Genomic DNA, 25,246 nt, shown 5'->3' with positions numbered 1-25,246 from the left:
AGCAAGCCAAGATCCATTTAGAAGCTTTTTCTGGAGTTTTTAACTGCGCCACAGAGTTTGCTCAGTTAGATAAATATTCTAAACTTGTTGGGATTTGTCAAATCACTACTTCCAGTCAGTCAGGAATGATTCTCCATACTTCATTTTGAGCCACTGCAGATGAGAAGTCCTAAAAGTGCTATGGATGACATGTACACCAAGAAAACGACATCACATTAATTATGAGTAAATGTGTTTTTTTGCTTTTATCCATGAGCTGTGTGGCTTTCAGGATGGCCATGTTGGTTTGTTCTGTCCACCACTTTCATCCAGATTAAAATATCTCAACAACTATGAAATGGATATGGAATTTGATTCAGACACTCATGATCCCCAGAGGAATGATTGCAATGAGTTTGGAAATTCCAAACTCAGTCGAATCTACTAGACACTAGACATTTTTTAAACAAAGCTGAAAACATTGTTATTCTAGCCGGCTTTAAACTCAATCTAAAACATTTCATTTGTTAAATGTCTTTTTGTTGATCAATTGCTTTAATCATGTTTTCAATACACCTTTTCAAATTTAGAATTTTACTTTAAGACCTTCCTGTATTCTCTCATTTGTAAAACACGTTGAGTGATTGCAGTGTATGAAAGGTGCTACATAAAGAATCTTGTCTCATCAACCAGCAGTTCAGCAAAACTCCATTTATACTTGATGGATTGGCACAAAGCTGTAGACATTCATGATCCCAGGAAGACAAATGTTATTGATTCAATTCATCCCCCGACTTTTTTCTTCCCAAACTGGTGCCTTGAACAGGTCAGATGGTACATTGATCCAAAACTTTTCACAATGATGGCAGCCTGTCAAAGCCTGAAAACTTGACTGTAACCTATTGTTCATGTTGTGAAAAAATGTTATCCATGAGGATGAAGGAAAAGCCAGAACGATATCAAGGATAACTTTTAAATGCCAGATTCATTCTGACAGATTGCAGGAGATGAACATCCCAGAAGCAAGGTAATTAATAACTTAGGAGGTTGTGGAGCCTGTGGAGGCTTCACAAAGATCGCATTGCAAAATACTGTAGAGGAATAATAAAACGGACACATCAGTGACATGGCAGCTCAAGCAAAGCCAGATAACGGGAATGAGAAGAGATAATAAGGATAAGTGATGAATATGAGTCGGTAAAAAAAAAAAAGCTCTGTGAACGGAGGCGTGGAGCCAGCTGTAGCATGCAGGCTGTAGCATGCGGGCAGCGGCTCTCCTCCCTGCCAGCGCTGGCTCGTGCACGGGGAGGGGAGCGGACTCGGAGCTGCAGCTCGTGCTCGCCTTCAGCGTGTCGCCTGTTTCTGTGGAGGTGTTGTAGCCATGACAGCCTCCAACACCGGCCAGCACCCCCGCCTCCACCACCAGTAGCACGCCGCGGGCAGCCGCCGCCGCCGCCGCCTCAGACGCGTTGTTCTGCTTTTACCCGGTGCTCTCCCCCCTCCGGTGCTCGGTTTTGGACCCGAGTGTCCCGCAGCGGCCGTCGACCGGCTGCCGGACTGCAGAGAAGACTCGAACCTCCGCCGGTGCTCGGTGTACCCTGACAGCTCAGACATGCCATCTGTCTCGACTGGAAACACTGTTGTCTGGACACGCATTCGTTTCACTACTTGACGGAGTCAAAGTTGGTGCAATGGAGACTTCCGGAAGTGATGCTGCGGTCACATACTTTGGGAGATCTGAAGAGAGAGATTATGACCTGGAACATCTGCCTCCACTGCTGGAAGATGAGGTGAGCAACTGCTTTCTACTGGGAGAAGTTATCACTGGATAGTGTGATTTATTTCATGAATAATATGAGGCTTGATTGTTTTCACTGACCCAAATTATATATTGGGTAAATTGGCACTTTATTGGGTATTTTTATAAAAGCATAGTTTGCAGATACTGTCATCAATCTTTTTGTGTTTCCTGTTAAACTGTCCTATTGAGTTAAATAGACCACTGTGAAGGACTTTATGGTACTTAATCTGTTCAGGATGTAAAGTTACTGAGGCTCTCTCGTGTCCTTAGATTAGTAGAATATTTGATTGTACCTCAGCCAAACTTTGCCCATGTATTGTGTAAAGGTCTGCACAGGTCTCAGATGGCAATTAACATACTGCATTGGTCATATGCACTGTCCAACATCTATGCAGCTTCCTGCTGTCAAAAGAATTGGCAGAAGTTTTACTTAAGTCAAAATAAACTAAAAAATAAGTAAATCTCCTGCTTTTACAATTATACTACAGCAAAAGTACAGAAGTTTTAGCTGCAACATGCATTTGATTATAATTCATATTCTATTATAATTCTGCTTGTCTTAAGAAGTTTACAGGGTGTATCGCTCTTTGGTGGAAATGCTGACACCACATCAGACTAAGACCCCAAACCACACATTTTTTTTCTTTTGTTTGCTGTCATAAGATAAAAAAACAAGCAAATTCACTTTATAAATGTGATTCTTTGAAAAGCTAGATTTCACTCTGAAATGTAATGGAGTATCACTGTTCTGTCCTTTAGTAGTGGTGTTTTATGCTACTTTACAGAGTTACATTACTTTATTGACTAGCTTGAACCTTGATTTTGAATTGTAAACTCAAAATTGTAACTCAATAATAACTTAAGAAAGGGAACATGTAGATCAGGCCTTTCTGTACAATGAATCAGTTTTTGTTTGCTTTAATCATTCCTTCCTCGGTCAATGAGAGGTCTTCTCCTAAAAAGCTTCCGGTGGATGATTAATCGTAATCTTTGCTGTGTTTAAAAATGTATTCCAAAGTTGATTTGAAGTTCATACGAAGCCTCAGCAGCGGACGGCGTTTGTTGAGCCGATTTTTGCGGTAAAAATGTTTTTAACTTTGGTTGATATTGACTTCATTTTGTGGAATCAGACTCTCATTAGAGCCACGGATAAACTGAATGCAATTAGGGACCACTACTGTGCCGTGGATGTTGCCACCCTCACTGGCCATGATGACTGACAATGTGAACAGCTAGTTAACCCCTCATTTATTGCTATTACTTTAAGACCGGAACATTGTCAACTTCTAACCCCACTGCCTCAGTAAGCATCTTACTGTGTATACCGGCCCTCCCTTTCACCGTTCCTCTCAGTCCCAGAATGCAAAGACATGCAACACGCCACCAGTCTCATCAGAACTTTGGAGCTCAGAGGCAAACTTATATAGGACAGCACATTTAACTTGAGGGGTTGAGCGAGACGAGCTTTCCCCTGCAATGTTCTCAGGGGAAACCGCCTATTTCTGGGGCTGCTGCTGCTGCTGCTGCTGCTGCCGCTGCTGCTGCTTGAAGTGGCACTTTACTGCCCTGTAATTGTGCTCTACCCTACTTGATCACACAAACATGCTTTGTTCCCAATCTGCTGCAACTCTCCTGCATCGACAAGACTGACATCAATCTCGACAGATAGGCACTTCTCATGCAATCGGGGAGAATGCAGTGATTGTAAGTGAGAGCAGAGCTTTTCAATACCAGAGAATAACCGGCATTAAAACTTTCACAGCTATACGTAAAAATAAGTTCCCGTTGAGAGATGCTCTTGTGTGATATAAATAATGTCATAAAAGGAAAAGAAGCTGTTCATGGTAGTTAAACTGCTGGATATAGTCTGAGACAAGCACTGCTTTGTGACGCCCCCTACACTCCCCTCTTCCACCCCTCCGTCTGAGTTGAGGCCAGCTTTTGTGCTCACTCGCAAACCGGACAGAAGAAACTGCATTAATCAGACCGCAGCATTCTGCTGGATGCTGCATGGAATCTCTGAGCTCATTCTTTCTACCACAATAAATGGGGCTATTTGCAAATAGTAGATCATAGATAATGCAGTGTGTTCATGTGGGTGTCTGGATTCAAGCCTGACCTTAAATTCATGTGTGGTTTACTGCGTTTTTGTGCAGGATTTCATGTACTTAGTGCACCAAATGTCCTTACTACGGTGGAAAATTCAGAGTCAAAATTAGGGCGCTGCTCATGTTGCTGTTTGTAATGAGGGTTAGCATATTTTGTAATGCCTTAAAGACTATAGATAAAGCAGCCCTTTATGCACAGTTCTTCAAACTTCAGAGCAGACGCAACCATAAAGTTTGGATTCACCTTTTTAGTCTAATTTCATTCATTCCACAAATCAGCCGATTTCCAAAGCAGAGCATAGAGTAGTATTAATGACTTTTGGATGTGTGTCCTCTCCCCACTTGACCGAGTTTTGCCTTATTTTGAAAACCAGTCTGTGAAAACGTTGGTCAATAATGACAGTGAGAGTCAAGTGTCAACATGACCGTTTTTATTTTGGTCAGACTCAGTCAGCATGTGCGACATCGAAGTGAAGCCTTCGAGCAAGTTCAGGCAAACAAGGTGTGCGACGCGGCACCAGTTTACAAGCACAGTTCATAATGTGAGGGGACAGGAAACGTGGTAACCTACGGGGACTTTGATGTCCTGTTGGCACCGAGATAAATCTGTCATCAAAATAAATTTTTAAAAAAAACATGTTTTGCTTTTTGTTTCTCAACTTGATACAGTATAAAGTGATGCGCAGAGACAGGGGGTCGATGGGGGGAAAGGTTCTGTACCCGCCTTAGATTTGAGCCTAACCAGCAGGATTTGTGACATCACATGGGGTTTCGAAGCCAAATGTGATCCAACGTGAAATGTACGTAGGGGAGTTGCGTGGCTGATGTGGAATACTGAACCCTCGAGTGCACAAACACTGAGAGTGGATGTCACGGTGAAGTAGGAGACATCTGTCTGCAGTTAAACCGCTACAGATTAACAGCATATTTGAAGATTTAGGATTTTACTGTGAGATAGAAAAGGTAGATATCACTCTGAACTCTGTTTCAAAGCGTTGTTCTTTTTCATTAGATTTTTTTCATTTGATTTTTAATATCTCACCTCGGGGATCTCCAACTACCAGATCAGAGGTTAGATCCACCCTCTGAAATAACATCGCCGGGTTCCAAATATGTGCAGTGCATCCGGAAAGTATTCACAGCGCTTCACTTTTTCCACATTTTGTTATGTTACAGTCTTATTCCAAAATGGATTAAATTCATTTTTTTCCTCAAAATTCTACACGCAATACCCCATAATGACAAAGTGAAAATAGTTTGTTTAAAATGTTTGCAAATCTATTAAAAATAAAGAACAAAAATATAACACGTACATAAGTATTCACAGCCTTTGCTCAATACTTTGTTGAAGCACCTTTGGCAGAAATTACAGCCTCAAGTCTTTTTGAGTATGATGCTACAGGCTTGGCACCTATTCTTGGGCAGTTTCTCCCATTCTTCTTTGCAGGACCTCTCAAGTTCCATCAGGTTGGATGGGGAGCATCGGTGCACAGCCATTTTCAGATCTCTCCAGAGATGTTCAATCGGGTTCAAGTCTGGGCTCTGGCTGGGCCTCTCAAAGACATTCACAGAGTTGTCCCGAAGACACTCCTTTGTTATCTTGGCTGTGTGCTTCGGGTCGTTGTCCTGTTGGAAGATGAACCTTCGCCCCAGTCTGAGGTCCAGAGCGCTCTGGAGAAGGTTCTCATCAAGGATGTCTCTGTACATTGCTGCATTCATCTTTCCCTCCATCCTAACTAGTCTCCCAGTTCCTGCTGCTGAAAAACATCCCCACAGCATGATGCTGCCACCACCATGCTTCACCGTAGAGGTGGTATTGGCCAGGTGATGAGCGGTGCCTGGTTTCCTCCAGACATGAAGCTTGGCATTCAGGCCAAAGAGTTCAATCTTTGTTTCATCAGACCAGAGAATTTAGTTTCTCATGGTCTGACAGTGTGTAGAATTTTGAGGGAAAAAAATGAATTTAATCCATTTTGGAATAAGGCTGTAATATAACAAAATGTGGAAAAAGTGAAACGCTGTGAATACTTTCTGGATGCACTGTATATGCGCAGAACAGTGACGCGCAGGCCCAAGCTATAACCTTGGTTAGTATTCATTCCGAGTTTTGTCGCTTGATCATCAGCGCCCGAGTTCCACACATTTTTGTGACCACTGTTGTGGCCCATTGGCAATTTCTCCACGGACATGAGCGGAGGGGGAACATGCAATTTTGTGTCAAACTCGGAAAACCTACTACAAAGCCCTTGAGATGTTTTAGATAATCCACAGCGATGAGCCTGGAGAGATGTTTTGAGAACGTCACTGTTGCGGTGGTCAATCTGAGGAGACAGGTCACAGATGAGGATGGAGTCGAAGATCAATATTAAATAATTATTTATTTGAACATGAGGCGTGGGGGGAAGTTTATCACTTGCTAGGCATTGAAGTTCTACCGATTATACAAACACGAAGACAGTTTTTATAAACTGACTTTGCATAGAAGTGGGCTGGGACGTTATTTCACAGAATCCATACATAGGTCCATATACAGTATGGATAAGTGCTGAGCACATACATCCAGCTTGTTTCACTCATATCGTAAGTCACATTTAATGTTGTTTGTGACTAGCAGGAAGTGTATATGGTTTCAGTTCTGCCATAAGTCACTTTAATAGTCTTACAACAGAGTGGAAATATATAAGCTGCTATAATAGTATGTTATGCTATGTTAGATGTGTTAATAATATGTAATATTATAAATTATAACAGGAAATGTGAAATACCTCCACACTGTCCAAGACCGGAAAAGTCGCATCAGCTCGGAAGCGCGACCAACCTGGTGGGTTTTCTTTGACATCCGTGGGATTGTGCACCGTGAATTTGTGGTCGGACTGTCAGTGACGAGTTCTACCGTGATGTTCGGAGCCGTCTGAGAGAAAACATTCAGTGCAAACAACCTGAACTGCAGCACCATGGCACAAGTGTTCTCCAACAACACGGTTGCTGCTCCCCAAAGCCCCTACTGGCCAGATTTGTCTCCTTTCGACTTCTTTCCGTTCCCTAAACAATTGGCACAAACTTTGATGTGTGCTCTCGGGTGCCTGTAAAAATGGCAGATGACCAGGAGTCACATAAAAGTGTGTAACTCAGGTGCTGGTGTTGATCAAGTGACAAAACTCTGCACACTTTCTCACAAAGGTTCTATCTTCCCTTTGCTCTGTGCGTGTCCCACTGCTGTTCACCGTTCACGTGCAACAGGAACAGTCCTTGAACCTCTTGATCCACCCTTGTTTTGCTCGTTTTGGCTTTAGTTTGTCCGAAGACAACACACCCACAATGTAATGGTGCGGATATTCAAAAGAGAAAAAAAGAAACATATACAAAACAAACCACAAGCAGCTGTCTCACAATACCGACACAGACTGTTGTTTTTCTGTTATGCTAATGTGACATGCAGGTAGAATAATACATTCAGCTGTCTTTTGTTTTTTCTTTCATGTCTTTAATGAAGGGTTTAATGTTTTTAAAACCGTAACAAAATCTGAGATTTTTCACGATGCCTGTAAGAAGTCCAGTGCCTGGACCTTTAGACATTTACACATATTACTTGCAGCTAAATATCAAACCCTATTATTTATGCAAGTTTATGTTTAACCACTTCAGTAAGTTTAAAATCATTTGACGTAATCTGCCAGTGGCCCGTTTGTCCTTCTTCACAAAGACCTTTTTAATAAAATTACCTGCATAGACAGTTCTTGATTACATACATAGCTTTTTCTCTCAACTGACATTAAGAAACAATATTTTAAAAGTCATAAACAGGCCTCAGGTTTCTGAAGTTAAATTTTGATCAAGTACGAACCTCAGTAGGTCCATAATGTCCGGCCTTTTATTGTAACTTCGCTGCAGCTAATGTTTTCAAAATCTGTGTCGAGCAAGTTTGTTATTCGAGGCAAATAAACTGGATTATTTCTTACTTCAATGTATTGTCCATTAATCATATATATTGTTATAATTATGTGTTAAATACAGCCAGCTAAATTTTTCTATGTCAGTGATTTCATTTCTCAGGATTTATTTTTCGGCAAAATCAAAGCAAAGCGTATAATATTTATTTCAGATTTAATATGAAGAAGACAGACAATTTCAAAACAGATGGGCTGTTGATTATGGTTTTTTTTTTTATATGAATTGCCTTGATTTACATAACAATATGCGTCTTTTACTTTAATATAGACCATTAAACGAAACCCAATTCTGTACAGTGATGGTAGATATCATCCATGTGGTCCAACCCCGTACACTTTTTGCAATACATTTTTTCTATTTAAGGTGTTATACTCTCTGCTGCTGCTGCTGCTGCAACTGCTGTATCATTACCGTGCTGTGATCCACGTGAATCAGCTGCACCTTCACCACAGCCTCCACCTGCAGGATCTAGTTTCACCCTCCAGGATTTCCGTTTCATCTTCACTCTCCTCAGTCCTTCTGTGCAGCAGGGAGTAAGAAAGCCATTCTTAAGTCAGTCTTAAGTCGGTATCACGGCAAAGCGTGTACTAGACACGCCCATCCACTAAAGCAAAACATGTGATTCTCATGTCAAGATGGCTCCAATAGTTATTGTGTATCGTGTATCATGTCAATTACACGCTTTTGCTGGGTTGCAGTACAGTAGATCAAATGATATGCTTTGAAAAAGAGTCCCGTCTACGTTAAATTAAAACTTTCCTCAACTAGCTGAATGATTCAATTATAACGGTATTGATTCATATTAAGTTAACTAGCCAGACCTGACTTGTTAGTGTCTGTTTTTTATGTCTGGGAAAAGTACAGCTCTAATTAGTTGAGATGATTTGCCTCCGTGTGTCCTGTGTTGTTTTGAAATAACAACACATGGCTGCCCTCACTAACTACAAGCTGATGGGAAATTTTGACAAAAGGCCGAACTGTGCTTAAGGCAGGTAATTAGAAAAGAGCAGAGAGAGCTCCTCATTAACATCTGCCCTTACACATGCTGTATTAAACCAGAGCACTCGTGCAGATCCTGGCCCTTCAGAGTTTACATTGTTGAAACAATGCAACAAAAGAGGTTTAATAGACTTCTGTGTGTGTGTGTGTGTGTGTGTGTGTGTGTGTGTGTGTGTGTGTGTGTGTGTGTGTGTGTGTGTGTGTGTGTGTGTGTGTGTGTGTGTGTGTGTGTGTGTGTGTTATCTACAGGAAAATGTGTCTCTGGCCGACGTTCTGTCTTTGCGGGACAGCTGTCTGTCTGAGGAGGAGGTGTGTGCGGTGTGTGCAGAGTGTGTTCTGGCCCTGCAGAGCATCAGACCCTCCCACCTCTTCCACACCCTGTGTATAACACCAGACACTCTGGCCTTCAACGCCCATGGGAATGTTTGCTTCATGGAGCAGCTCAGTGGTGAGTCCACAGCACAGACACACTGTTATTCACATATCCGTACAATAATTGTTTTAATTATTTGGATATTTATACCCATTAATCTGTTCTCGCCTTAATTATAGACACATTTGAGTGTTTATTACTCTTTGCAGGACATTTCATTTGTTGTTTTCTGATACTGGTTTTGACATCCACCCATCATGCAGCGAGTGTTTGGGCTTTTAAATCCTGCAAACCTACTGCTAAATCTTCTACAGGCACAAAAAATGGAAATCAGTTTTATGCTATGAATACATAACTGATTATATCAGAACTGCATTGCAGTGTAAAGGTGAGCTTGTCCCCTTAACTGCAGCTTAAATTCTCTGTTTGACTTGGAGAAGTCGCCCTTTTTTTTTGTTCTCTTCGGTGAGTTGTTGCCCCGATCTGTATCGGTTTCAATTTGCTAAATCCTGCCTGAAAATACTTCGTCAGTGTCTCAGTGGATCTGTCAGGCTTTGCCGAGGTCTGCAGGTCTGCCCTGATTTGCACAGACGACATCTTTCTTCGTCATGGTGCTGTGAGGCCCAGTGACCACGAATAAAAAAACATCCTGTCAGGATTACTCTCCTTCACCTCTTCTATTCTTCTGTCTTCTCCTTTTGTCATTCTTTTCCTCTTTTTATCACTTAGATTTAGCGCTTGCATGTGTGGTTACGCTCACTGTAGCTCACACTTATTCCATGACTTGTAGCCAAACATCAGAAATTGATAAGGATTGATCCAATCAACGGAGTCAGAGTTGCCAGGGGGATCGTTGTTGTGGTAACAGCTCGGTTAGCCTATCAGCAGTCGACCGGCGCTGCTCACACACATTACACAGCCGGCGTGGCATCCGTTCAAGTGCTGCATCCATTTTTATTTTTTTTTACTCTCCACAGATTTTCAGTCAGTAATAGAGACACTTTGAAGCGATGTTTTGATTACTCTGTCAGCTGAAAGTCTTCGCAGGCTCCTTTTATTGTCATGCTTTATTGGATTGTGTTCAGTCCGTCAGCTATGATTCATCCTGTGGATGGAGAAAGAAACTGCAGCACCCACATTTCCCTTTTTGTGTTGGTTGTACACGCTGAATAGAGTGCATCTGTGCCATTAATCATACACTCTCAGCTTTATTTGCTGCACAGTTTCCCATTGATTCCATTTAATTGAACAGTTTGTGCGATAGCGGTGAATTTTCAGGCTGATGCTCAGTTTAACGGTCAGTCCCACGATCGCACACAAACAGGCTCTCCTTCGTATCATGGAGTGACCTTGAGGGCTGCAATGATGGATCTCAGTGAGAATAGCAGTTGCCACCGCGGCTCATCAATACTGTTCATTTCGGCTGATTAATTACTGCAGTAATAATAGGAAGGTTGTTGGGTGGTTGTGGCAGCGTTGTCAAACCCGCAGCACCCTCAGAGTAACAAAATGTCCCTTAATGGTTTTTCTACAGTGACGCTTCAGCATCGCAAGCTGTTCCATTTGAGATGAAACAGCCCCGGCTGTGCACTGAGGGAAATATGAACGTTTGGAGAACGTGTTGAAGCTGTGATATTGTTCAGCTCATTCTACCTGTTGTGCTAAAATGCTGTAGGCATACATGACTCACTGAGTTCTCACCATCACCCTGGAGCCAACTGCGTCACTCACAACGGCTGTTTTTTTGTCCCTTTTATTCACTACCTATTTCACCGTGTTACTCTTCTTCCTGACAACAAAGAGTTTAAATGTCTCATCCTCTTTTTTTTCCTACACGTGTCCTTTTCTCCTTCATGTTTGTTTGAACTGTCAACCTCGGTGAGCAAAAAAGAAGAAACGAAAAAAGCAAAGCAGGGGAGGAAAGAAGAGAGGAAAGTAAGGAAAAGAAAGAGGGAAAGAAAGAGAAGGAGGTGAGGAAAGGATTTAAAAAGAACAGAGAGGATGATAAGAAATGAAAGAATGGGAAAGGAAAAATGAGCAAAAATGAAAGAAAATGAGGACTGGAAGATCAGGAATGGAAAGACGAATAGGTGATTCGATGAAAATGGCTAAGGAGGAGAGGAAGTTAAAGAGGTGAGGAAAGGAAAAGTATGGGCGTGTAAAGAGAAGAAAGGAAAGAGAAGATTAAAGAAGAAGAGTGGATTAAAACAAAGGCAGAAAGTGAGAAAAAAATGAGGTTCAGAGAGGAGAGAAAAGAGGTGAGAAGAGAGGATTGAAAAAGGGAAGGAGATGATGGTAAAAGGAAGGAGAATGAAGAGGAAGCAAGAGAAGATGAAGGAAGAGCAAAGAAAAAGGGAAGGAAAGAGGCGTTGAGAGGAATCGGAAGAAAAGGAAAAAGAGAAGGATGCAAGATTCAAGGTGAGAGGTAGAAGGAGACTAAGTTTAAAAACAGCAAAGTAAAGGTTTAAGAGGTGAAGGATGAGAGGAAAAGGAAGAGGAAAGACTTTGAGACTGGCCTCTCTCCACTTGTGAGGTGATATCATAACTCCTGTCGACAAACCCAGATCTGTCATGACCCACTTTACTCCTTCATTCCTCCTTGTTCTCCTTCTTTCTCTCCCCCTGCTCTCGTCCAGTTTAAGAAGTGTACGGTATGTTTATAGTGATGTTTTCATGTGTGCTGCTGGTAGCCAGTCTGAGCCCTGGCCTAGTTCAGGAGGAGGAGGAAGAGGAGGATGCAGCTTCATCTTCTGATCTGCAGATTGCTTCCGTCTTGTTTGTCAGGGATTATCTCTGACACATGAATTATGCTGATGAGGGGAAGCGGCTGCGCCAGCTCACTGGACGGTTGTGGTTTGGCATGCTGGATACATATTCCTCTGATTTGCATCTCATTACGGTGGATGTTTAGCAAGTAGGTTACAGTACAGAACTGACATGGCCATACATCAGAGTGCTCCCACCGACTCACAAATGCACTGTTTGTTCCCCTTTGATGAAGCGATGATGCTCTGTGTGCCTAATGGTGCAGTTAATTGGTATGTTGTTGACCTACAGACGATCCAGAGGGCTCCTTTGTGCCTCCTGAGTTCGACAACACCGGCAGCACATTTGAGGTGAGAGACACCGAAGCTTCTAAAAGATTCTGGTCATAGCTGCACGCATTCATTCACCCCAGGGAGTTTCTGAAAACACCACACAGTCAGGGGCACCTTGGTGATGTTTTCTGAGGGAGTGGAGAGTGTTGCTTGTTCTCGTTCTCCAACTAAAATTCCCCAAGCAAGCCAGCAGCCTCTCAGTTACAAGCTGACCTCTGTCACTTCTATCTGATAATGTGAAACAGGGATGAGGCAACACTCCAACAGCAATCTTCCTTAATACAAAATGGGTTTTACTTTCATAGTTTTGACCATCGTTTATGTCAGTAAAAAGTAAGAAACACGAGCAATCACATGATCAGACAGGTTTTCCGGTGCAATAATGACCTCCTTTCCTACTTACCTTTCAGGTGTGCTCATTTACCCAATCTCCAAAATGGCAGTTCAAAAACCAATGGTTGATGTCACGTTTGGTTGCTACTTAGTTTACCCCCAAAAGTAGGCAGATGAAGTAATCTGGCTAAAATTTTGTTACATATACAACCTGTCGGGGGGACAAATTCCTATTTTACAGATTAATATTATTTATTATTAATTACTTTATATGTTGATATTTCATCACATTTATCTTTTATGCAGGTGGACTATGAGAAAACATTTTGAGAAAACATAATTATGTTTAATGTCTTAGTGTTTCTGGTAATACACTTCCATGTCCCTTTAAGACTAGTTTGACCTAGCTCCACCACACTGTGCCAACACTGCAGGATGGTCTGGCTGCACCCATATATCATAATCAGCTAAAGGGCAAAAAAAACCTCTGGCTTGTTTGTGTTTCTTTAGACCAATCAGTCGCTAAACCCAGCATAGAGTGATGGTGCCTTTAAAAAATAGTGGCAGGGAGGACTTGTTTTGGTGGAACATTTGCACATGGGGAGCCCTGGCTCTAAAATGGCTAAATCTCACAAAAGACTGAAAAACAAGCAGGCCTGCCTTAGTTCATGATCCAAATCTCGGTCAAAACCTGCCATTTTTAGTGTGTAAGTTGGTCGCTCAGAGTTTGTTGTTCTTGTTGCCCGTAGTGACAGGGACACACAGATAGCAGAAGAGGAGAATGTTGACTGAAATAGTCGACCAGTGGCAGGTTTGTACCCACAGTCCACATTTGCTGAGTCAGATTACTTGACTTGATTTAGCAACAAATAACAGGTCATACATTTTATTAGTTCTTCCTGCATAGTCAATTTCCTTTCAGTCAAACAGCGCTGCCATAGATTCTACCTTGTGTCATACTGTACTACATTATATTGAATTGTTTCTCCATATATACAATCATAAGAGGGTCACTATATTAGAAGCACCTTAATTTAATTCAAATCAGTACAACACCATCACTAACTGTAATTACAATGCTAAAACAAAATTAAATTAACACCTCTATGACAGTGTCTGAACATTAAATGCTGTATAATCATACAAATAGAATATGTGGCAGAACAGTTGGATTGCTTGGTTTGTGGGATGGCAGCTTTTTCTTGCCTCCAACCTCAGCAGGAGTCAGGTTGAGGTGCATGAGTCAGTCCTACCACCTGTCTGATCGTCTCACTGCTCGTGTTTGTTGCTGGCTGACCTCTTTTAAGCAAATGGCCATATTCCCAGATCTCAGTGGTTCACCTGTTTAATACACAGGATTATTGCAACCAATAGAAACTAAGGCCACATCTAGGAGAATGAATGTCCAGCTAAAGTCAACCATTAATTATCTTTGAACCATCACCAATGACCTAAATTAATTGATCCTTCTTGTCCTGTCACGGTGCCATTTAAGCATGAATTCTCTATCTGTGTATTTACACCCTGCATATCATAAGGCACTTGCAGCAGTTGTGAATATGTCTTTGTACTCTACTGTGTATATGTTTGGTCTTCCTCACTGCAGTTCTTCTGAAGGGTATGTATGCAGTATTCTCACTGGCTATTGTGGGTCTAATAACCGTTCAGATACATTATTTATGCTCCTTCTTTGTGTCTGAGTGGAGCGCTGTGGCTGTTTATCTTCATATACTTCTCCATACTTCTGTGTCTGCTGCACTGTAGGGACAATTTTGACTTTTTCTTTGCTGTGACATAGAAAAAAAATGCCTTTGATGTGACTGGATTCCAAAAGTTTTGGCTTCCTCTGTGGAAATACCGAATCAAAATGTGCAACTCACACTCTGCCACTGAGGGGTGTCACTGTTCTCACCATCACATGAATATATTCACAGCAGACTTATGTAACTGAATTTCAAAGTAAACCATCCTCTAATTTTGCTCTTCGTGTAAATAGGAAAAAACTTTCCTCTTATTTTACTTGTCTTGTTTCTCACATGAGAGGTATCATTTTTCAGCCAATAGCAAAACTAAAACAGGAATTTCGGCCGTTAGCTGAGTCGTAACACTTCTATTTTGGTGACCCACGGTGGGATCCGCCTTGCACGTGTGTTCGCCACATAAGTATGGGTCTGGTCCACTTCAATTGTTGGGAGTGATTGTTTTGTGTGGGGATGTGAACTCTAAAGCACCTGGTTCAAATCCGCTGCTGCCTCAGAGCTGACCATAATGTCTACTGTCAGAGCAGCAAAGCAAAACAAAGGCTTTGTCATAAATATGCACAATACGTGACAATTACCACCTGAAACTGTAAGGGGGACCCTGTGGACGTTTTTTAAGCTTTTCTGTAGTCATTCACTATATGCTGTGAATTCACAGCTGCTCCATGATAATGATAGTGTTTTCTCTCTCTGGCTTCAGGGCCATGTTTACTCTCTGGGCTCCACGCTTTCTGCCGCACTGAACTTTGTCATCGAGCCAGAGCTGGAGGCCGATCTGGGAGAAGAGATCCAGAGGCTGCTCGAGAAGATGCAGGAGGAGAAGCCCGAGGACAGGCCGCTCCTGCAGGTACAGAAACCCTGCTGACTCTGCATTACTGTTCCAATGATTTATAGGAAGCTGTGCGGTTTAAACATCATGAGACAGCTGTTGAACAATTAGAGGTCTCACCTCAGCTATTGTGTTGTCATGGTAACCACATGAAATCATTACAAGTGTTTTGTTATGTTCATTTTAATACAAATGCAAAATTAGGGTGATTGCACATATTGTTTTTACAGTTGTAAAATAAAAAAGCCTAAAAAAATCGACAATCACCTAAAAAAACAATGTTAAACACATTAGGATAAACACGCAGGAATATACAGTCAAGTAATTTTAGTCACCATGACCCAAGGAGGTGGATGATGATTGGTCAACATCAATGTGTCATCAGTAATGATCATGCCCCTATACACCAAGCTATACAAAGCTGCTCTACATCACCATTTATTTACCGTCACAAGTGGAGTCACAATGACTCTTTAAGAGAGGTGTGTTTAGTAATTATGGCTACAGCTATAATAAATGTCTGTTTCTGTCTTATGACAGTTAGATGAACTAATTGGAGGTGAATATACTGAACTTTCGTCAGTCAGGGCTCTTTAGCAGCATCAAGTGGAGATGGTGTGTCAGTGCAAATCACAGGGTGTCCTCCATCAGGGGTCACACATACATACATATATACATATATACATATATATATATATATATATATATATATATATATATATATATATATATATATATACAGCTCTGGAAAAAATTAAGAGACCAATCAAAATTTTTCTTAAATCAGCATCTCTATGCGTATGGCACCATTCCATTCCAGTGTCTGTTGAATTCCAATACAGGCACACCTGATTCTACTCAATGAGGTACTGATTAGGTGATCACCTGAACCAAATCTTATTTAATGAAGAAAAGTATAAAACTATACTATACTAATACTATCCTCTTGCAATAGGACTAGCTGGATGGCAGAAACAGTGCTAGTAGTACCTCAAAAGTAATTGGAATAAAAAAAAAAGTGACTATTGACCATGCCGAAAGAGTTAAAAAGAAAAGTTTTGAGTGAGGAAAAGAAGGGTTCAATTCTGGTGTTACTGGCAGAGGAATACAGTGAGCATCAGGTTGCTTCCATCCTTAAAATTTCAAAGACGGCGGTTCATAAGAACAAGATCAAGCAGCAGACATTAGGGACAACAAAGCTACAGACCGGCAGAGGACGAAAACGACTCTCCACTCACCGGAATGACCGCCAACTCATTCAAATGTCAATCAACAACCGTAGGATGACATCAAGTGACCTCCTAGAAGAATGGCAAACAGCAGCTGGGGTGAAGAGTCCGTCGAGGACGGTTAGAAACAGGCTCCTCGGGGCAGGGCTGAAGTCGTGCAAAGCTAGAAAAAAGCCCTTCATTTTATTTTTTATTTAACCTTTATTTAACCAGGAGAGTCCCATTGAGATCCATCAACGAGAAGCAAAGAAGAGCCAGGCTGAGGTTTGCAAAAGACCATAAGGATTGGACCACAGAGGATTGGAGTAAGGTCATCTTCTCTGAGTCCAATTTTCAGCTTTGCCCAACACCTGTTTGTGTAATGGTTAGACAGAGACCTGGAGAGGCCTACAAGCCACAGTGTCTCGCACCTACTGTGAAATTGGGTGGAGGATCGGTGATGTTCTGGGGGTACTTCAGCAAGGCTGGAATCAGGCTGATTTGTCTTTGTGAAGGACGCATGAATCAAGCCAAGTACAAAGTTGTCCTGGGAGAAAACATGCTTCCTTCTACTCTGACAATGTTCCCCAACTCTGAGGAGTGTTTTTTCCAGAAGGACGATGCTCCATGCCACACAGCCAGGTCAGTGAAGGTGTGGATGAAGGACCACCAGATCAGGACCCTGTCATGGCCAGCCCAATCTCCAGACCTAAATCCCATTGAAAACCTCTGGAATGTGATCAAGAGGAAGATGGATGGTCACAAGCCATCAAACAAAGCCGAGCTGCTTGAATTTTTGCGCCAGGATTGGCATAAAGTCACCCAACAGCAATGTGAAAGACTGTAGATTGTAAATCAAGGTTATTCCACCAAATATTGATTTCTGAAATCTTCCTAAGTTAAAACATTAGTATTGTGTTGTTTAACAATGAATATGAACTTGTTTTCTTTGCATTATTTGAGATCTTTTATCTTGACCAGTTGTCATTTTCTCCAAATAAATGCTCTAAATGACAATATTTTTATTTGAAATTTGGGTGAAATGTTGTCAGTAGTTTATAGAATAAACGCACATTTTCATTTTACTCAAACACATACCAATAAATAGTAAAACCAGAAAAAACTGATAATTTTGAGGTTGTCTCTTAATTTTTTTTCAGAGCTGTATATAAATATATGTGTGTGTGTGTGTGTGTGTGTGTGTGTGTGTGTGTGTGTGTGTGTGTGTGTGTGTGAGAGAACTAAGTATATAGTATATAATTAAATGCCAGACCAAGTTCACTTGATCACTTTTCAAATCTAATCAAACCAGAAAATGTCAGGTTTGTGCCCAAGTATTTGACAAAGCTGAGTATATTGCACTAATTGTATGTGTTTTCTGAATATTGAAAATCGCAAACCTGCAAGTCTAATACTCCCACAGGACATCCTGTCTCTGAGTGAAGCACGGCTGTCTCATACCTCCTCTGCAGCTGTGTGTCGGACACTGTCTTCAGCTGGACGACGCGTGCTTTCCATTGAATCAGTTACAAACTTTCAAGGTTATCATGTTTATCATGTTTGCTTTAACAGATCACTGATTGGCCTGTGCCTTCATTTTTGCTGCTATTAATGGCTGTGTTTGTGCATCCACAGATGGACAGGAAGGCTCCTGGGAAGCGAGGTGGCAGCACTCCAAACCCAGATGTCTTCTTAAAAGACTGAGCTCGGATGATAACACCAAAGATCCGCCTGATTGTTCTGTTAATGCAAACGGTCTGTCCAGGCAGCAGGTATGGGATGGAGCTTTTTGTGTAGCTAAAAATATTTCTAAGAAGCAGCTGCTCTTCTGCTGCTGGCAATTCAAATTACATTTGTTCAAATTACATTTAAACTGACATTGTTGAAAATGTAGTTCTAACAACCAACATTGTAGCAACGCTGGCAAATATAAGGATTTAAAGTCAAAACAAGAGCGATGGCAAAAAGAAGGAAAAAAGTGTGCAGTGGTCATTTCCCAGCATGGTGTTGCACTCTGCTCACACTGGGGGAGGATCTCAGTTGTTTACAGCTTAGTGAGTTTTGGCACACAACATATGTTATATGGTGGACGATACCAAATGTTTAAATGCTGCCTCAGTAATTTCTAAATGAACCCGAGGCCTGCGCGGATTAATATGCAACAACTGGAGATATTGCCGAATGGAGCGTGGCCAGATTCTTTAAACTCAGTCTGCTCATATCTGGCTCTGTGTTTGTATTGGGCTCATTAGAGGACAAAACTCGATAACTTGGCGGCATTTCTGGTGTATTAATGAAAAAGTAGAAAGCTGGTAATCAGTAAAATTACTTTTTAATGGTATTTTGATGTGGCATTTGCTCTGCATTGATAATCCATTAGCGCTAGCTATTGTGACACATTGAGTTATCACAAATGCAAACTCCGATTACAGAAACGGTAGCTTCCACTAGATACAGTAGTAGGTGGTGGAAAATGATGCGTTTTCCCTGTAAACTAATATTGTTAATATTACAGGTAGTAAGTCATAATTGTTTTTTTTTTTGCATTTGTCAAACTCCTGCTGTTTACTTGCTTTTAAGAGCACATAATCCCCACATTTGATTTAAATAACATTAGCATGTATGAAATTCTATCATAACTGGACATATAATGGACATCTTAATAGTAGACGTCATATTTATCAGCATGGGATCATGAAAAAATACTCTGCATACCTGAATGTAATATTTAAATTCCTCTGAAAAGAATCTTAACAATATGAGCATTTAGCAAATTCTATCAGCTGTAACATCAGACTGATAGAACTGATTGTAGCGCATGACAAGCTTTTACTCTATTGTGAGCTGCCTTATCTCAAAACAGTCATTTCTTCTTCACCAGTTTCTCTACAAAACTATTCAGCACCTTAAAAACATCCGAGGCCAGACCAGATCCACGATGCTAATAGCTAACGGTGTCGCTACTCTTTGCTGAAAGGGAGGTTTCCATGGCGGGATATTGAACATTTTTTACCTGTCGTACTTCTGGTGTTTGTGCAGATTATTGCACACAAACAATTTCTCATGTTGATTTTCCCCCTCAGCTCTGTTATTCTTATACGTTTTTTTAAATGCACTCGTGCCACATCTCTCAATGATGCTCACAAACCTGCTATAATATCCAGGAAGTAAGACGATTTGTTGTCATCGGTTTGCTCAGTCATCTAAACTCTGGCTTCTGTTTTACCATCAAAGTAATTAAGATTATTTCTTCCTGCAGAACAGCTAAAACAAATGAGAATGTGTTCAATGTGCAGCTGTGCAGGGGCTGGGACTCCTCTCTGTGGGCCGAGGACATGGACAGCAGTGAGGGAGATGGCATGACCTTGACAGATGAGCTGGACTGCCGCTCCCACAACAGCTCACCGGTGAGGAGGCGAGCCCAGCAGAGGCTGAGCAGGGTGAGGGGGGCCCTGAACCGCTCCTGCTCTGTCCCAGATTCCAACAACCCCCCCTGCCTTTCTCCTCCAACTCACGGAGATATCAGTATTCCTGTTTCCGACCTCACTGAGATTGGAGCGGACGAACACTTGAGCTGCAAGTCTGTGTGGAGTAACAGACTTCAGAGACTGAACCGGGGAAGCTCCTGTGAGTCTTACCCGTACTGTAGCTCCGAGGATTGTGGGCAAATGTTACAGAGAAACGAGGACGCTGCGGAGACGTTATACATCGTAGAAACAAATATTCGAGAGTGTGATGAAAGCCAATCTAAAGACTGCATGTGGCACTTGGAATCTTCCTGTAATTCCTGTCAGGAGCTGGAAATGGAGCAGGACTCTTCTGGGAACCAGAGCTCATTGAACCACAGCCTCTACATTCCTAATAACCACATGACCAAAAGCATGCTGTGCCTGAATGAAGAATCTCAGGATGAGGTTAGCCACCACCAGACGGCTTTCACATCTACGGTTTTAAAATTGCATCACTTGTTATCTTGCAGTCACATCTGGTGAAAGAGAAGTAACATAGAATTACATTCAAAACATGAACTCTCTTGGTCTCGTGGTGCGTTTCAGAGATGAGAACAGTTGGATTGTCTAGATTTCTCTACGTTTTTTTAAAAGGTGTAGTTTTGTTTGAGAAAATAATCTTTTCTCAAAGTTCACTTTGCTTCGTCGGTCAACTGCATCTCAGTCTTCAGCAGCAGATGATGTTTGCTCAGTTTCAAGGTAGATGAATAATGGGGAGACCACTCATTAGTGGACCCTGAGTTAAGATTGATGTCTCGACTATTGCTACCTAATTTGTGTGCAGTTTTCTGCTGCTGGTTACAAGTTGAAGAAAGAGCTTTTATATCCAGATCTATTTTTATTTCTAGCTTTAAGCAGTGAGTAAGCGCAGGAGCCAGCCAAGTAAAAGATTGCTCATGTGAATCTGTTAATAATAAAAGTTAGTTTCATTCCAAATACACCTTCTTAAAATAAGCTGATTACTAAGCAAGTGCGAGGAAATTGTCAATTTCTTGCTACATATTTGGACAAGCAAACATTGGATCCTCTTTGAAACAGTGCCTATGAGTAAAGGTGGTATACGTCATGAAATTACACAAAATTTACATTTTGCAGTCATATCTTTTATTTGAATAAATACGAAATATATATATTATTCCCATGAAAAAAAGCACACCCCTACATATATCACGCCTTCAACCCATCCAGCTAGAGTCAGGGGTTCCAGGTGGAACCGGTCTTATTTAAGTCTCATTTAAACTTTTGACTTTTAAGGTCTGGTGTTTACTTCGCTATTGAAGTGTGTGGTGACATCATGCAAAGATCAAAAGAACTCTCTTCAGAAAAAAGTTTGTGGATGTGTATGAGTCTAGAACGGCATTTAAAAAGATCTCAAAATTATTTGAAATAAACACATCGCCTATGCGGAAAAAGAGAAGAACCGCATACCAACTGTGAAGCATGTTGGTGAAAATATTATGGTTTGGGATTGGAAGCTTTCAGATTTGATTCAACTATGAATTCTGCGTCAGATCAAATAGTGCTCGACTATAATATGACACCATCTATCTGAAGGCTGAAGGTAGACCAAAAGTGGACCTTTGAACAAGCATACTAGCAAATCAACCAAGGAAAGTCTCCGAAAGAAGAAACAGATGGTTAAGGAATGGCCTAGCCAAGGAAAAAGGCCAGAATTAAATTTCATACAAATGTTGTGGGAGATTTAAAACAGGCAGTACATGCAAGAAAAACCTCAAACCCCTCGTAACTAAAGGAATTTTTGCATGGTAGAGTTGCAAAATATGAGCAAGCAGATGTCAGAGATTGGTGGAGACACACACAAAATGTCTACAAGAAGTTATTTCGGCTGAGGGAGGCAAATCTAGCCTCTGGTGCCAAGGGTGTACTTACTTTTTTCACTGGGGAATATTTCATCTGTTGATATTTTTTGTTGAATAATTGATTAAAAAAACAAATTTTCCTCGTGGTTGTGTTCGAGTATACAACCTTTATCTGTAGGGACTGTGCCTAAGAGGATAAAATCTTTGCTTGTTCAAAGAAAAATCTAGCAATTTCAAACAGTCTTTCTTGTGACAAATAAGAGGTCTTCGTATTTAGGCTACTTTTATTTAATTCACAAAAATCAACTATGTTTTTAAATTAGGTTCTCTTCAACCTAATTTACTTCAAGTATTTAATCTTCAAGTGACAGAGTAATCACATAAGTACTCAGCAGTAAGACGTGTTGCTGAAGAAACATTCAAAGTAGATTTAGAAAATGTCCAGTAAGGGATTCGTTCAGTCAGAATTAATTAGGTCTGCTGAGGGAACAGCTGAAGCTCGGTAATCAGTAACTCTTATTGTTTTTAAACTGGGTTTGTTCTTGTTATTTTCTATCCAGTGGATCTCTCTAAGAGAGTTACTCACTCGATGTGGACGGAGGCTGACAGTTAATGAGCTGTGGGCTCTGTGTTACACCTGTCTGTCCTCACTGCAGACCTACATCGACTTTCCAGGTGATTTTAACAACTTCATTCATGAAACCAGAAAGAAACTACTGTCCCTGCAGGAGCACTTTCTGGAATAGAAAAATGATGCACATTACATTATAAAGTTTTTGCTGACAGTTCTGTGCAGCTGATTTCTCTCTTTTCCATTAGCCTATTTATGTCTGGACACAGTGTACGTGGGCTGCGAGGGAGAGGTGCTTTTCTTGAAGCCGAAAAACATAGGTAGGTTTACTTTAGTCATATACTCTCTGTACTGCTGTTCTTCCATACGTTGAATCTCTAGTTATTTACTGACTTTCACTGTCTTCTTTGCAGGACCTCGAGATGAATTTTATCTCGCTCCTGAATATCAAGAACATGGTATTGTAACTGAGAAGGTCTGTCTGACCTGCTTTCATTGATTTTTTTTTTTTTAGAAAGGAATCACTGTTTGCTTTGGCTGTAGTTTTTTTTCTCTTCTGTTTTTCCTGTGTCTCAGGTTTGTGTGTACGGGGTTGCTGCTATTCTCTGGGCTACAGCCAAGTTCAGTTTATCACCCAATCAAAAACTGGCGATGCCTCGCAAACTGAAGAGGCTGCTCCTGGAGATGGCTAAGAGGACGCCCATCGAGAGGCCTTCCATTGTTGTGGCTAAAAAAGTATTATTTTATTTCAACATTTTCTTAAAACGCATGCACTGTTACTTATCCTTAATCCTACACTAAAAGCACGCTGTTTTCTTTCCTGAACACAAACCTTACGTCAGTGGCAGTTAAATTATCTTCAAGGTTCTTTGATGGACACTAACAGACGAGCCAGCCCGTGCTTCGTATCTGGCCAGTACTCAGTTTTCTTCTTTGACACACAGTCAGTGCATTAACCTGAAACGTGCCATCACAGGGAATCGATCGTCCCAGCACCTTTCTGATCAAAAACAGAATCTCTGACTCCTCATCCATGCAAATTTCTGTCTGCAGAAACTAATTGTGCAAACAAATTGTATGAGAGAAGAATTTCACAGTTCGATGAACATTTGTTATTTCTGTATTGGTTGTTTAAGTAAATTGGTTTGTGTCGAGGTAAAACCTAGCCAAACCTCCAGTTATTTCTGGTAGGGAGAGATATTCATATTTACAGCAAGAAGCCAAAGGAATATTGTCTTGGGATTTTTTTTTTTTTTTTAAATGTCATTAGTGCAGCTCAGATCTTGTTACAGTAACAGTTTAAAGGCGTCCAAGCACTGCGCATCTTGTCTTGCAAATTTATTGTTGTTAGTTAATGGACACAATGCTATACAGTATATACCTTGTAATAATAATCTAGGGTTGTTTTGGTTGCAAAACACCACACTAGCAGCATGGCTCTAGTGATTTCAGTGTCAGCCACTCGGGCCACCACTTTGTTAGCACCACTATTTGCTTTACATTTTTGTTTTTTACTGAAATCTCATAACAACTATTAAATGTGTTGCCATTCAATTTGCTACATATCTCCATGATCAGGAGAGAAATCCCCCTGCCTTTATTCTGACTTGTCATAGCAAAAATTGACATTGACATAGCAAAAATAGACATGTATATGTCCCTACTTGATAAATCTTTATTTATGACCAAACACATCAGAACTAATAACAATCATCTTCAGCTAATTGGTGTTCAATGTTAGCAAGCTAAAATGCTAAGCTAAGGCAGTGAACATGTTAAACATTTAACATGTTAGCATTGCCATTGTCATTAGCATTTAGCTCAGAGCAGAGGGAGGATGATGAGGTTACTAATCATTTCCAACAACAGCCTCTCATAATGGGGACGGCTACAGTGAAAAAGCATATCTGGACTCCTGAATATTTTGCACTACCTTTTATCACTCGTTTTTTTTTTTATTTTCAACTTTTACATTCACTTTTATCCTGTAACTCTTTTAATGTGTCCTTCTCTGTCCAATGTCTCACTCTGGAAAGCACTTTGAATTGCATTAACTTGGATAAGAAATTCTCAATGAATAAAGCCCGGTTTGATTTTGCATATCAATGTGTAGATATAACTTCAGAGACGAGCACCTTTCATAACACGCATATTCTTTTTAGAAGAAAAGCACTTGTAATTTAAATCAGGGGAACCCAATTTGTCAAAGCCCTTTGTCATGTTGATAGCAAAGTAATCTCCTCAAAAATACCATAATTTACTCTTATTGTTATGCTGCCTCTCATGTTTCGAAAAGTAGCTGTTAGTTTTCCAAAATGTTGAATGTTTCATTTTTAATCAAACACTTCAGTTGTTTTAAGGCAGATTTAATTCTGAGATTATCGCTGTTTTTGGATGAAGTGTCCTCTATTGCTATCACACTTGTTTTCATGTGGATCTGTTCCAGAGCTGTCGTGACTACTTGTCACGCCAGGGGACAAATGCAGAGACGATCTGGAACAACCTCATCAGCAGAGTTCACCCGGTAAACTTTCCACCACAGATTTACACAGTTGTATCTGCATCTGTTTGTTTATGGTATAATTTTTAGGTTTTAGAGACGGTTCGTTTCTGTGTCAAGCTCTTAATGCCTTTTATGTTTTCTCTCTTTGAGAAACAGGATCTTTCTCGGTTGTTATAAATCGCCTGTATTTTCTTTCAGCCTGTCGCAAGATCCAGTGATGCAGAAGATTTGAATGCCTCTGAAACTAATGAAGAGTCTCCACAAAACAACAGTGGTAGGACAGCTTTACTTTAAGTACGGATGACCCTCATGCAATATATTTTATTTTGAAATGTGCAACATTTTATACACTAAATGCACCATATATTATAAAGGCATACTATGAAGATGCCAATGTGTCTTTA

The 25,246-nt window shown here is 40.9% G+C and overlaps 1 protein-coding gene across 2 annotated transcripts in view; it reads left to right on the top strand.

Moving 5' to 3' along the window:
* Nucleotides 1-1,228: 1,228 nt before the first annotated feature.
* The window catches only part of LOC138195634 (kinase non-catalytic C-lobe domain-containing protein 1), a 46,066-nt gene continuing 22,048 nt past the window's right edge, over nucleotides 1,229-25,246 (top strand). For both annotated transcript variants that reach the window (XM_069145249.1, XM_069145248.1), the window contains exons 1-13: nucleotides 1,229-1,769; nucleotides 9,088-9,286; nucleotides 12,269-12,327; nucleotides 15,103-15,249; nucleotides 17,863-17,980; nucleotides 18,075-18,211; nucleotides 19,736-20,353; nucleotides 22,329-22,443; nucleotides 22,588-22,659; nucleotides 22,753-22,814; nucleotides 22,916-23,074; nucleotides 24,786-24,863; nucleotides 25,041-25,116. In XM_069145249.1, coding sequence (XP_069001350.1) covers nucleotides 1,671-1,769; nucleotides 9,088-9,286; nucleotides 12,269-12,327; nucleotides 15,103-15,249; nucleotides 17,863-17,980; nucleotides 18,075-18,211; nucleotides 19,736-20,353; nucleotides 22,329-22,443; nucleotides 22,588-22,659; nucleotides 22,753-22,814; nucleotides 22,916-23,074; nucleotides 24,786-24,863; nucleotides 25,041-25,116 — 1,939 coding nt within the window. In that variant the 5' untranslated portion in view covers nucleotides 1,229-1,670. The remainder of the gene's footprint in view (nucleotides 1,770-9,087; nucleotides 9,287-12,268; nucleotides 12,328-15,102; nucleotides 15,250-17,862; nucleotides 17,981-18,074; nucleotides 18,212-19,735; nucleotides 20,354-22,328; nucleotides 22,444-22,587; nucleotides 22,660-22,752; nucleotides 22,815-22,915; nucleotides 23,075-24,785; nucleotides 24,864-25,040; nucleotides 25,117-25,246) is intronic.

Source organism: Embiotoca jacksoni, unplaced genomic scaffold (genome assembly GCF_022577435.1).
Source record: "Embiotoca jacksoni isolate LCO1_2020_lvr unplaced genomic scaffold, fEmbJac1.0.p SCAF_12, whole genome shotgun sequence".
NCBI lineage: Eukaryota > Metazoa > Chordata > Actinopteri > Embiotocidae > Embiotoca > Embiotoca jacksoni.
Note: the sequence above shows the minus strand (reverse complement) of the source record. Positions and strands in the feature narration are given on the sequence as shown.